General features: G+C 33.2%; 2 protein-coding genes across 8 annotated transcripts in view; one reads left to right on the forward strand and one right to left on the reverse strand.

The window, feature by feature from the left end:
- The window catches only part of FBXW7 (F-box and WD repeat domain containing 7), a 191,202-nt gene that overhangs the window by 134,536 nt on the left and 41,789 nt on the right, over window positions 1-14,877 (reverse strand). The window lies entirely within an intron of this gene.
- LOC306669744 (large ribosomal subunit protein eL43) lies at window positions 4,401-4,753 on the forward strand. Its single transcript, XM_079153892.1, has one exon. The coding sequence runs from the start codon at window positions 4,431-4,433 to the stop codon at window positions 4,707-4,709; it is 279 nt and encodes a 92-aa protein (XP_079010018.1). The 5' UTR covers window positions 4,401-4,430; the 3' UTR covers window positions 4,710-4,753.

Here is a 14,877-nt window from a genome sequence, read left to right on the forward strand (position 1 = left end):
AAATTAGATAATTTGATTAATCTTTTATTAGATCTGAATAAGGATACGTGACTTATTACTCACAACAAACTGTGTGTCTTGAGCTGTTGGATATTTTTTGCTGTTTCTGTGGAGTCTACAACAAAATTCAGGAAGAAGAGGATGGCCTAAGGCCCTGAAAGGTCATTTCCCTGAATAATTCCCAGAGATTGGGAAATTTAGGTTTCCACTCAGATAAGTACCCCTTAATAAGGTCAAACTTCATTTAGTAGAACTCATCAAAACTTTACAAGAACTTTCCTGAGTCTTCGGTTCTATTATCTATACGAATCTGGCCTGGTAGGGAGCTCCTATCCTAACATGCAACAGCCAGAAATTGTAAAAGTTTCTGCATAAAGATGGTCAGCAATCCAGTTAGTCTTGAGACACAGGGGACAAAAGAAAAACTGTCACCAAACTAATTTTTTTTTAATCAGTCTAACTCCACACCCCATTCAAGCACAAAACATGCATCTTTAAGGTTCTCGAGTTTATAAAAGATTTATTTTCACCACAAATAAGATAAAATGACCAACATGGACAATCATTGAACAAGTGTTAATATAAGAGAATCCCTAGAACAAAAAAGGGAAATTCCTTCTTTCTGAGAAGTTTGTCTTATCTTCCTAAAAGAGAAGAGCCAACGTAATGAATATGAAGGAAACTTCCCCCAGAGGATGCATTTCTTTACAAGAGAAAAAAAAGACAAATAATAGAAGGACTAGGATTGTGATTCATGGTCAAAAGTCCACTTTGAAGCCAATAGTAACCAAATGAAGTCAAGACAACAGGTCCCATCCCAAATCTAAATAGCCCACAGAATCAGATATGGGTTTATTATCAGAAATTACCTAATTTTATGATTCTAGTTATAATGAAGATACCAGAGAAGACTAAAAGGATGTAAGCAAAACAATCTTCCCTGAAAACAAAAGAACCACAGTAATTTCAATGACTGCACCGTGTTCATTAGGCAATTAATCTAATGAAGACTGTTTGTGAATTATAATCACATAAATACTATTTAAAAACTAGAATCTTTAACAGGTATTAAGTTATAGTTAGTAAAAATAAGTTCTGATATGCTATTGCATAGAAGGGTAAAGTTAAAAATAAAATGTACTGTTACTTTTTTAAAAAAAGCTAAAAGAGAAGACTTTTGAATGCTTTTACCTACAAAGAAATGGTAAATGAGGAGGCAGATATGCTTACCTAATTTGAACATTACACAATATATATATATGTGTGTGTCAAAATATTACATGGTACCTCATAAACACGTACAATTTTTATGTTAAATTACTTAAAATTAAAATAATAAAAATATTTAAAATCTAGCATCTTTAAATGTTGCTCATAATTTATTTTCTTAAGAGACTGCTTTTTTCTGTTGTTTTCAATTTTAAGTTTTTTGAAGTTACAATGGTAAAGAATATAAAAAGGCAGAGAGTCCAACTAGTCAAGATTCTAAGTACCGTAGTCTCTCCCACCCTTACCCTCTGTTTCACTTTTCAGCGTTCCAGTTATCCAAGGTCAACCACTAAAAATATTTAATGGAAAACTCCAGAAATGAACAATTTGTAATTTTTAAATTGCAAGTCACTGAGGGGTGTGATGAAATCTCAAACTCCATTCTTCCTGAGATATGAATCATCCCTTTCTTCAGAGTATCTATCCTGTGTACACTCCTGTCCACTGATCACTAACTAGCCATGTCAGTTATCAGATAGACCATCAAAGAACGGGTATCCCAGTGCTTTGTGTCCAAATAACACTTAATTTTACTTAATAATGGAAGCAAAATGCAAGAATAGTAGTTCTTTCTGACAATTCAGATATACTACAGAAAAGTCACAAAATGCTTCTTTGTGTAAAAAGGTAAAATTCTTAACTTTATAGGGGAAAAAAAACAATATAGAGAGAGTTCAGTACTACCTGAGCTTTCAAGTATCCACTGAGGGACACTTGGAATGTATTCCACAAGAGGGGCCTAATACAGTTACATGGACTTCGGATCTTGAATTACCTGGGACAATAATTAAAAACTGTTCCTCAAATTACTCATCACCCATTTGAAGTAGTCTAATTAACAATATTTCACAAATCAACACGGAACAAAAAACCAATGGTTTACTTTAAGAATTGAATTTTACTATCTTATATTCTTCAAATGTCTTTTAAAAACTTATGCCATAACAAATTTTTGTAAAAGATGTAAATTTTCACTTAAAAAAAATCACATGCAGCATTTCTATCTCTTTAACAAAGAAGGCACAGCTCCAGTATTATCCTCAAGCATCTGGCTTGATTGCTACAGAACCGCAAAGGAATGCTTACACAGTACCTCGATTTGAAAGGAATTCCTCAACTTTCTGATGACATTCTCATAGACACTACCAGCAAATTAAAAAGTAAAACTCATGGTACATTTTTAAAATATCTGATTTGTTCCAATTGTCTGAACAGTACCGAAAAAAAAAAGTTCAATATACTTTATCTGCATTTCTACATAATTATATTTATGGAGTTATGCCCTCACTGTTTTCTTTGACATTTTCACAAACCTTAAAACTATATCTAAATTCCTCACAGTTCTTATCAATTACAAATTTTCAAAAGTACTTCTTATGAAGTCTGTGACTTACATCTTCTGCCACATTCATATTCCTTAAGTCACTGAAAACCCCAATCACTTGCTTTATTGCAATAAAACTACTAGACGAATTCTAAAAATAAGCTTTATCTAGAAACATAAACTGCTACCCACCTTGATATCTGCAATTAACAGATTCTGTAACAAATCAAATCTTTATGGAGTCCTAATACCTCACATAATCTCCAAGGTTAGAATATTCAAATTAACTTGACAAAAAAACAAGACTATTAAAATAACTGAGAAAAGAGTAAACATATTCACTCTTAAATCCTGTACTACAAATTTTAATGCATACTATTCTAAAGAACAGAAGAGTTCTACAAAATCAAATCTATCACTACTATTTAACAAACATGGCAGGGGGCTGGGGAGCCTACAGAAATTTATTTGAAACAATATAAGTTAGTAAAAGACAACTATACACTGCACTACAATGTTTTAGTCAAGAACAAATCACATGTATAAAGGTGGTCCCTTAAGATTATTGGAGGTAAGAAATTCCTGCTGCCTAATGACACTGTAGCAGCCTTAGTGGTATAGCCCAACATGTTAATCAGGTTTGTGGTAATGTTGGTAAATGAAGCTTCCTGTGCTGCCCTCTCAGTAGCTCCTTGTGTGTTTTGTGTTTGTTCCAAAAGGCCAAATCAAATGATTGACCTCTAACATCTAGGTTTGTATAAGTACACACTATCACATTTGCACAACAATGAAACCATCTACTACTGCATGTCTCAGAATACATCCCGTCATTAAGCAATGGTTGACTGCATTCTAAATCCCAGTATCCTTAGAAATTACCCCAGTAGCTACAAAGCGATGAGGATTTAAGGTCTAGTCTTATAAGAAGACTAAAACATTTTCTCTTTCCATTCAAAATCAAATTATTCCAACCACAGAATGGAAATTCTCTTCAAGTATACATAAAACACTCACCTAAATAAGTCTTAACTCATTTAAAAGAAATGAAATACAAACTATATTATCTGCTTACAATGGAAATAAGCTAAAAATGAGTAACAGAAAGCTGAAAAATAAAAAATATAGGAATTCAACAACACATCTAAACAACCCATAAATCAAAAACGTGTCAAGGGAAATTAAAAAATATTTTGAACTAACTGAAAAACAATTACAACATACCAAAATATTTCTGATGCAGTCTCAGCAGTGCTTAGAGGGAAATTAGTAGTATTAAATGCTTATGTTAGAAAACGAAAAGAAAAACAGCATCAAAGCAATAAGTGCCCACTTTAAGAAACTAGATAAGATTAACACAAACTCAAAACAAACAGCAGGAAGGCAATAACAAAGAGGTAAAAATCAAGGGATTAAAATGGAACTAAAAGCAAAAAAATAAAAAAGAATAAATACAAAAAAGCTAGTTCTTGGGAAGTTCAATAAAATTGACAGAAAACCTTCTAGTCAGACTAACCACCAACTCATAAAACAAAAGAGTAAAATAAGACAAATTGCCAACATAAGGACTGAAAGCAGGAATATCGATGAAGACCTTAGAAACATTAATTAAGGAATACTTTATGACTACAAATAGATGAAGTGACTCATTTCATCCTGAAAGATACAAACTGCTAACACTCACTCAAGAAAAGACATATAATCTGAATTGTCATATATATGTGTATATATAAATTATCCTATTTTATACATATATATATACACATATATACATATATGAAAACAAATTTGTAATTAAGAACATTTCAGCTCTCCCCGCTCCGGCCTGCTTCGCAGCGACATGGCTAAACGCACCAAGAAGGTCGGAATCGTGGGTAAATATGGGACCCGCTACGGTGCCTCCCTCCGGAAAATGGTGAAGAAAATTGAAATCAGCCAACACGCCAAGTACACTTGCTCCTTCTGTGGCAAAACCAAGATGAAGAGACGAGCTGTGGGAATCTGGCACTGTGGTTCCTGCATGAAAACAGTGGCTGGTGGTGCCTGGACCTACAATACCACTTCTGCTGTTACAGTCAAGTCTGCAATCAGAAGGCTGAAGGAATTGAAAGACCAGTAGGAGTTTGAGACATCCCTGACCTATAATAAATGGGTTAATTTATATAACAAAAAAAAAAAAAAAAAAGAACATTTCAAAAAGGAAATATGCTCTGAAGGTTTCACAGCAAATGCTACAAAACATTCAGGAAAAAATATCAATTAAACATTTTCTTCCCCAAAATAAAAAAGAGAATAGTTCTTAACTCAAAATAGCAGAGACAATGATATTATAAGTAAACAACTGACAATATCCCTCATGAACATACTCAAAAACCCTCAACAAAATATAAGCAAATATAATTCAACAATATAGAAAACTAATAATAAATAGCTCATAACCAAGTATGGTTTATCACAGGAATACACAGCTGGTTCAATATTTGAAAATCAAACAATGTAATAGACTGTATTAACAATCTAAATAAGAAAAACCACATTTCAAGCTGCAGAAGAGGCATTAGACAAAATCTAACATCCATTCCTGGTTAAAAACACTTGGCAAAGTAGGAATAAGAGGTAACTTTATTAATCTGATAAAAGGCATCTAAATAAACCTATAGTTAACATTTTTAATAATAAAAAGACTAATCAAAGATCAGGAACAAAACAAGCATGTTTTCTTCTCACCACTAGTCAGTATTATATCAGAAAACCCTCACAAGTGCAATTAGAAAAGAAAATGAATGAAAGGCATACAAATTGGAAATGAAGAAATTAAAAAATGTCTTTATTCCAAGTCACAATTACCTACAAAGAAAATCCAAAAGAAAAAAATTCCTAGAACTAATATATATTTTTGATAGGTTATGAGATAGAATATCAATAAACAAAATTCATCTTATTTTTATATACTAGCAATGAGTTAGCACATCAAAAATTTTTATGTGTGCATGCACAAATATGTAACAACAAATCCCATCAATATGTACAACTATAATGCCCTCAAAAAATGTGGAGAAAAATTTAAATGCAGTAGCATTTACAACAGATCAAAAAGAAATACTTATGTATAAATCTATAAAATATGTGTAGGATCTGTAAGCTGAAAACTATTAAACTAAGGAAAGTAATCAAAGACCCCAAAAATGGAGAAATAGATTCACAAAGGCTCTCTATTGTTACAATATCAGTTCTCTTCTGATTTATATGTAGAATAAAACACAATGAAAAACTCTGCAGAATACAGTCAACTCTCTGTAAACAAGGATTAGAGGGGTTTGGTTCCAAGTGCAACCCCAATGGATATCAAAATTCACAGATACTCAACTCTTCCATGTAAGTGGTACAGTATTTGTGGCACCAATAGCTTTCCATTACTTTTAATGCCCAATACAATGTATTATTATACTGTTATTGTTTAGGGAATAATGATATGAAAAAATTTTGTATATAATTCAGTACAGATTAACTTTTCTTCAAAAATATTTTTGATATGCAATTGGTTATATACATGGATGAGGGCCTGTGGATACAAAGGAACAACTACCAACTATTTTTTAATTATCTACAAGCTGATTTTAAAATTTACATGGAAAAGCAAAGGAACTAGAATATCCAAAACAATTCATGAAAAGAAAAAATATTAGGGAGATTAAGACTAATTTCAGTAATGACTATGGAGCTATATTAAGTAAAACGACAGACAGTAGTTCAATAAGCAGAATTATAATCCAGGAATAGATACTTACAAACAGGAGAAATGGATTTTTGACAAAGTGCGAAGATAATTCAATGAGGGATGATAGTCTTTTCAAGAAACATTGTTAAAACAACTGGATATCCATAAGCAAAAATAATGAATTTGAACTCTACCTCGTAACTTACATAAACAGTAATGTAAGGTAGATCACAGATCTAAATGTAAAACAAAAATAAAATATCTATAAGAAAACAAAGGAAAAAAATCTATAACATGCAGTAAATCGAAGCTTGTAAAACAATTCTTAAGAGAAAAAAATTGACAGCTTCATTAAAATTAGAAACTTTAGCTTTGTAAGAGACTTATGAAGGTGAAAAGACAGGTCACAGACTGAAAAAACTATATTTGCAATCCACATCTGACAAGATACTTTATCCAAAATCAAGTAAGAACTCTCAACAATAAAAAAGCAAAAACCTGATTTTAAAAGGTGGCAAACAATTTGGATACTTCACTATCTTCTGTAAGAGACAAATGAGAAGGGCATACTCATGGGGAATTCTGCCAGAAGACAAGACAATGTAGAAATGAGTAGAAAATATCATTAGGAGACAATTCTCTATGGACTCCAAAGTTTCTGTACCTCTTTGGAATAAGAAACTTCACTGCCTTGTGCTCTGCACTATCTTTCTTAGTATATTTTCCTAGTAAACAACCTTGGAAGAACAGACAGCCTCTCTCCAAGGCAAAGAACAGCATTCTTACCTCTTTTATAATCCATTCAGGTTCTCCAGCTGAGGATTCCTCTCCTGTTACACAATGTACAATGTGTCCTATGGCTCTACTCACAGTGCTATATGGGAACTGGGGCACAGGAACCTGGCCCCCAAATAGCTAATATGTACTTTTTAGTCACTATTATTACTTGCTAGAAATAATAAATTATCCTTCATTTTCAACTCAGGAGGCCCATGTCTTCTGCCAGCATCCATGTAACTGTGGCTGAGAAATTTATTAAGCTTGCAAAAAAAGTGCAAAATCTCAGTCTCTTCATAGTTCTTAACAATGGAACTCTAAATTCCAAATAAAAGGTATACAATCAATATTGAAAAAAGATAGATAAAAAAAAAAAGGCTATTTGGAAGAATATTAGCAGTCACCAAACTTATCATCTCTGTCACCAGTGATGTTTGCTATTCCCCTTTATCCTCTCTGAATACATATTTGAAATATCATATGCACTGTAACCCTTATAAAACTAAATGAAAATGCCTCAATGCAACTGCAGTTATGATCTAAAAAGATACAATTAAAGTGCTTGAGAGATATGAAACTAGAAAAAATTAAAATAAGAAAATAAAATAAACCCCCCTGACACTCAACCACTACATATCTATAATCTGAATATTTGAAATATCATCACAGCATTGCCCAGTTTTGCTTGTAATTTTACTTAGTTAGGGTGTTCTTAAATTTGATCAGGTCAATAAGCACCTACAGTGTTATATAACTTGTCTTGTTGATCTCTTCTTTTACTATGGCTACAACTCAAGAAACAAGGAAACTTTTCAAATTTGATTTGTTTCTATAGCAGCAAAAGGACAAAGTTTTTCTTATTAAATCTACAAATTCAAATATCTAACTTCGTGTAACTTAACATGAAATAGAAAGAATGACTACATAAGATTTCTCCTCTATTACACCAAAATATTCACATAAAAATCATTCCTAATATTATTTTCATTTATGTAGTTGTAACATTTCCAAATGAACAAGACTTGGGTTTTTTTGGTTTTGGAGGGTTGTGAGGGTCATCAGAGATTGAACCCAGGGGTACTTAACCACTGAGCCACATCCCCAGACCTTTTTTTTTTTTTTTCTCTTTCTTTTAATTTTGAGACAGGGCCTCAGTCCTTAAGGCCTCTCTAAGTTGCCAAAGTTGGCTTTGAACTTGCGATCCTCCTGCCTCAGTCTCCCAAGCCACTGGGATTACAGGAATGCACCACCTGGCACATAAGATTTAATACAAATTCAAAGAGAAAGCAAGGAATCAGTGAAGAAAATTTTTTCTAGTACATTGGAAAGATTTTTCACAATAACATTAAAAAAACAGTACTTTGAAAAAGCACTTTGCTAAAATATATAGCATAGAATGTATCATTTTAACCATTTTTAGGTGTACGATACAGTGGCATTGAATAAAAGCACAATGTTGCACAACCATCACCACATCCATTTCCAGAACTTTTTCAACATTCTAAAAAGAAACTTCATACCATTAAGCAATAACTTCCCATTCCCTTCCCCACCCCTGGTAAACTCTATTCTCTGGCTTTATGAATTTGCCTACTCTAGGTACCTCACATAAACACCTAGAGTATGAATACTCAAAATATAAGTACTATACACCTACATTTGTTCTTTTATATGTAGCTTATTTCACTTAACATAATGTTTTCAAAATTCATCTGTGTAGGATACACAATTCCATTTCTTTGTATGGCTGAATAATATCCCACTGTTGATATATACCACATTTATTTATATTTTCATTTGTTTACAGACATTTGGGTTATTCTCACCTTTTGATCATTGTGAGTAATGCTGCTATGAACACTGGTTTGATTTCTGCTTTCAATTATTTTAGGAACACATCTAAAATGATGTGGTCATTAAAATGGCGAACTATTTTCCATAGCAGTTATACTTTTTCTACATTCCCATCAGTCAGGCATGAAAGTTCCAATTTTCTCTACATACTCACCAACATTTGTTACTTTCCACGTATTTTACAATAGCCAAGTGGTATCTCATTGTGGTTTTGATTTCTACTTCTCTAATGACTAGCGTTACTGAGCATCATTATGTGTTTATCATTAAATGTTTGTTATCATTTTATCTTTGAAGACATGACAATTGGGTTTGTTTCTGTTGTTGTTGCTGCTGAACACGTACTTTAAGTTGGAAAAAAAATTAAAGGAATAGAATGCTCCCTAAGATAACAACCTTACATTAATGAAGTTAACCTGATGATTCCTATTCTCAAATTAAAGGTCTAAAATAAGGCTTAAAAGCAGTAATCTAATAAATAATAAAGAAGTAGTAAATCTGATTATATACCTATTAAATACACTACAATGTGGTACTGGTGGTGGTGGAAGTCCTTTTAAGCAAGCTACTTTAGAAGACAGTTACACATAATCTTTCATGAACTGAGACTTGCTGCTTAGAGATGTAAATAACAAATATGTTTTATATACGCTGATTTTATCACAGGCTACATAAGTAGTGAAACATATCTTTTAAAACAGCCTATTAATAAATGTAATAAACAGTTTGGTAAGACAATCAAAAGAAACTAAGGAAGGAAGGAAGGAAAAGAAAGATAACCTGGTATCAATTGTTAAGTTGTATTTTAAATGTAATGTATTCAAGTTTTCTCAACTATCCTCTAAGATATCTTTTTCTTTTAGCCTTGCAAATCAGATAAAACCAAGAGCAAATCAAAATGTATGCCTCACATTTGGATTTTACATCTCTTTGGTCTCTCCCATCCTAGAATAGTCCTACACAAACATTTGTTTTTATTAAGACATTGATACACTGAGGACTCTAGTCAGTATTCTTACACATCCTAGACTTGTCTCATTGTTTCCCAGAGTATGATTTGACAATTCCCTGTATTTCCCAGAAACGAGATAAGTTTGAGAGTCTAAATGAATTCAGGATAAACATACTGGGAAAGAACACTGCAAAGGTCACTTCATTCTACATTACATCACAAGAAGAATATGGTATCAGGTTTTACCACTGTAAGATCTAATGACTTGTTCCAAGTAGCAACCTTATAGACTCTATTATAAAGGCATTTTTCCCCTTTGTAATAGCAAAAGATTAGTGGGATGATAATTAGTGTGTATATATGTCTTGTTCCAAGTGGTTTTTCACCCAAAGGTTTTGGCATCCATTGATGTTTCTGGCTCTTTCTTTGGAGTTTATAATACTCTCTTAGTTTTACACTACTCAATTCTACAGAGAAGGGCTTTCCTTTTGTTTTTCTTTTTGTCATTCTGGAATCATGAACTGTTTTTTCAATTCGTTTATCAATTGTATTCATTCCTTACAGATGCTCAGGTTATTCCAGATTTGACCAGTGGGAATTCTTTTGGGTTGGTTCTTATACTGTAACCCATGTATTTTTGAGCACCTCTTTGTTTTCTTGCTTCCTGTGTGGCCCCAAGAACTAAATTATCTATTTTTCCATAAATCTTGGATCCTTTCATTGGAGAAGAGTACTTAAAGATCAAAATATGGATACTGAGTATAATTGTTACTACTGAGATTGTTCACACTTTTAAACACTTCTGGTAGATAAAACTAGGAAAGATAGATGGATATAGATACTCATGATTCCAACTAATTTGATAATTAAAAGATTTTTCTTGGTTTCTTTTATTCTATATTTGTCTTTATTCTCTTACAAAAAACTTTTGATTATTAGTAATAGTAAAAAATTAAGTGAAATTCCTTATCTTATACAATACATGAAATGGTTTCAAGAATACCATTAACAATAGAGCTACACTGTTGAGTGAATGAGACCACACTTTACAGACCACCCTACATTTTCATTAATAATATTATATGGAGATTTTGCCAACACAAAACAAACACAACACAAAAACCTTATTCTTTTTAATCAGTGTATTCATATTCTGAAGTACGGATGTACAATTTACTAAGCCATTTCCTACTGTTGGGCAGTCATACTGCTTTGAACTTTTTCTGCAAAATAATGCTACAATTAACATATTCATACTTCTTTGTGCATACCTACATATAATAAAAGGATTCATATGTATTCTTTGAGTTGTCTTTATTCATAACCCATTTTCTAATTTTTGTTAATTTGTAGAAGCTCTTTATCATGTTTCTTCTCTCAGAAGTTTGTTCCAATTTAATGGATTAGAATCTGTTTCTCTTTTTAGATATGTCAAAAAGAAACTCTTGTTGTGTGTGTATACATGAGTGTGTGTGTTCAATTTCCTTTTCACTGTTTAATTATCTGAACTCTTTCTGGACTTGATTTTGCATTACTACAGCTCTGTAGAGGATTTTTTCTTATAATAAATATAGAATATACAAAATAAAAAATAAAGATACACATGAAATAAATCTACTCACAAAGGTCAATTTTTTTAAATACAAAATGCTCAGATGCAAACTTCCTCATGATACCAGATTAACGTAAAGAAAAGAAGAAAGCCTAACTAAACAAATGGAAAAAATAAAACATGGATTCTGGTTAAATTAAGCATAATAGGAACAATTTAAAAAATCAAAATTCTAAAGATGCAGAGAAAGAAAGACAAAGTTGTGCTGATTATATCCCTCAAGACAAGGAAGGTGTTTTAGGTACTACAAGCTGACATATAAATTAAGTCTTGCCCCTGATAAGCAGACTCTGGATTAACTTCTGGGAAGGTATCCTAGACACTGAGAAATGGAGAAGGTATCCACAGAGGCATATGAAAAGCCAAAATACCTTGGGACAATACTTCTCACAACATTCCAGTTTAGTGCCTATATCAAAACAAACCACAACCACATTAAAAAAAAAAAAGGTAAAAGTTATAAATATAACTCTCTACACCACCACATGGCACCTTTCCACCCATACCTCCATCAAACCTGCAACAAAGAGCACACAACTAAAATAGCCAACATGAAGACCAAAGTTCTAATATTTTTAACAGAATCTGTCAAAATATCAGCTCTTATATTGGGAATTGAAAATAGTGTTTGATCTTTGAGATATTAAATATGATAACGAGTGGACATTTATGATAACTGCTAAACAATTACAGTGCCTTCCTTCATAACTGAAATAAGTGATCTTTTTAACTTGTTTCATTCATTTTTAATGTTCATTTTATAAGTTTTGTTTACCAAGATCTCTTTCTTCTATTTTACCTTTAAGAATAACTTTACAAATGAGGAAAATCTAGATATACATACTTCCTGAGGTGCCGGATCTGATTCTAACAAACTTTATGCCTAAAGAAGAAAAAACACATATCAATATAACCTTACCATGGTAAGATTGTCTTTAAGAGAAATACACAGCAGATTCCAAACTTTCCCATTAGATAATCCTATGATACAACTGGAAAGTTGACCAAATGTAAATATTTGAGAATATGACACAGAAAACAAATCTTGACTGGACAGTTCTGTAGTCTTAAGAGTTCTAAATCTCTACTCCTATAATTCCTCTATCAACTACTTTCTCATGGAAAATGCCTCTTTCTAAAATACAGTTATTTTTAAAAAGCATAACATCATAGCAAACAACTGAACTTACTTAACCCAAGTACCCAGGTGTAAATGAGAAATTTGTATATATGCACTTCAAGTATATCATGCTCTGATTCTTCTGTTCTTTTCCTTAGAGTGGAATGGGATTTAGACTGGAATATATTATGTTACACTGGGAATTCCCTGCCACAACTAGCCCATCAAACACAATTTCAGAGCAAAGCTAGAAATGAAGACCCTTTCTCTATAAGCAATGCTACATTAAAAACACAACCTCAATTTAGATGCCTTGCACCACTCATTATCACTGAGAACCATCAAAAGAGGTTTACTGTTTAATCCATTTATTAAATCACACTATAGGTCTGAAAAAGATCTATTTTATGACACTCAACTAAACATGATCCTTTTTCATATATGAAAAAGGAACCATTTATGTATCATTCCATTCCAGATTAAGATTTTCGAGGTATATTTTATTACTCTAAACATGACAATATAACCTCATAAAACATAAAGAAAATTTTATTCTAAACAACAGACAAAAAACATAAGAAAAAAGTAGTAACTGTCATCAAAACCTTAAATGTCTCTGTTAAAAAGGGTAAAACAAAGTTAAAAATCAAATGACTGCATTCTGGATTCCTATTGGACAATAGTAGCCCCATGTAAATTTGAATCTTTCTACACACCCGCCTCACCAAAAAAAGGTAGCCTCAACAAAGACAGCAAATAAAACCATCTATAAACTATAGTGTAACCAACAGGTCACTACAGATACAGATTCCGAGTTAGACACAAGTTGGAGAAGGAAATAAAATTCCGTAGATCAAGTATTAAAAAAAAAATCAAACAGAGACTACACAGGAAAGAAAAGGAAAATGAAGCCTAAAAAGAAATGCAAAGAAAATAATCCCCAGAAAGTGAAAGTCTGACACTCAGTAGGAAAATACCCAGAACAGGTGTTTAAGACAACAGATAACATTACTGACCACTGAAGAACACAAAAAGAGAACCTTAAGTGTGCAGAATTAAAGATAGCAGTCCTCATAAAGCAATACTTCCGATAAACAGTGGGATAATTTGGATGAGGCATTCCTTAGAAACTCAGAAGCAAGCAAAAGAAATAAGCCAAAGCTCTCTGCTTCCTGAACATCCCGTGAGCTGCTTCCCTCTGCCACACTCTTCCACCATGATGTTCTGCCTCACTTTGAAAAATGGAGCTGGCTGGCTATCGTCTGAGATCCCTGAACTCTGAGCCCTCAAATAAATTCTTCCTCCTTAAAATTATTCTTGCCAGGTCTTTCAGTCACAGCAGCCAAAAAGCTGACTAAAATAGAAATTGATACTGAGAAGTGAGGTCATTTCTGTGACCATGTGGCTCAAAAGCTCTTGGAGCTTTTTGGAATTTGGAGGAGGAATTTTGAGATGTTTAGCAGTGCAAACTGAAAATGCTTTTGATTGTAGTAAGTAGAGCTTAATGGCTGATTCTGGTAGGAGCTCAGAAGACCAGAATGCCAAAAGGACTGTGGATAGTGAAAACAGGGCTCACAAGGGTTTAGAGGAAAAGGAGGACACTATTGCCAACTGCACTAAAGGCCATTCATGTTATGTTCTGGCTGAGAAGTTGTCTGCATTTTGCCCATGTCTTCACCTTCTGTGAAGCAGATTTTAAAAGTGACAGACTTCTTAATCTGGCAAAAGAAACTTCTAAACTGCTCAGCATTCAGGCAGTGGCATAGATATTGCTGGCGACTTTTAGTCACATATACTGTGATAATCAGGAGCAGAAAGCAGAGCAGAAAGATTTGATAAACTTGGTCTTGAAAGGCAGGAGTAAAATGGGATGCAACTGTTAAAGACATTACTGCCACTGAAGAAAAGCTAAAGACTTTGCCCAGAGACTATAAGAAAGATGGCCTGAGGGCATCTAAAGAATTGGCAAGATCCTATCCATCTCTGACTCAAAAGTAAAAATTCTCTTGAGACTAGTGAGGCACTCTTCTTGCACAAGGGGGCCTAGAACATTTTTCAACATGCTCAGACACCCAGGCACTCAGAGGCTGCTGCAGTCAAGGTTCCTGGTGGCTTGGCTACTGCTCAAGATGGTGGCGGACCTTGACATCAACTGTGGCGCTGGGCTGCAGGAATGCAGGAGTTAGAGGGTCATGGAGGCTTCCACCAAGATTTCAAAGGAAGGTCTGGTAGGCCAGGCAAAGTGCAGCATGGT

Source organism: Sciurus vulgaris (assembly GCF_902686455.1).
Source record: "Sciurus vulgaris genome assembly, chromosome: 9".
NCBI classification, from domain to species: Eukaryota; Metazoa; Chordata; class Mammalia; order Rodentia; family Sciuridae; genus Sciurus; species Sciurus vulgaris.

What these genes read in the sequence shown, in the direction of transcription:
- LOC306669744 (XM_079153892.1), top strand. Translation starts at nt 4,431, where the DNA reads ATGGCTAAACGCACCAAGAAGGTCGGAATCGTGGGTAAATATGGGACC.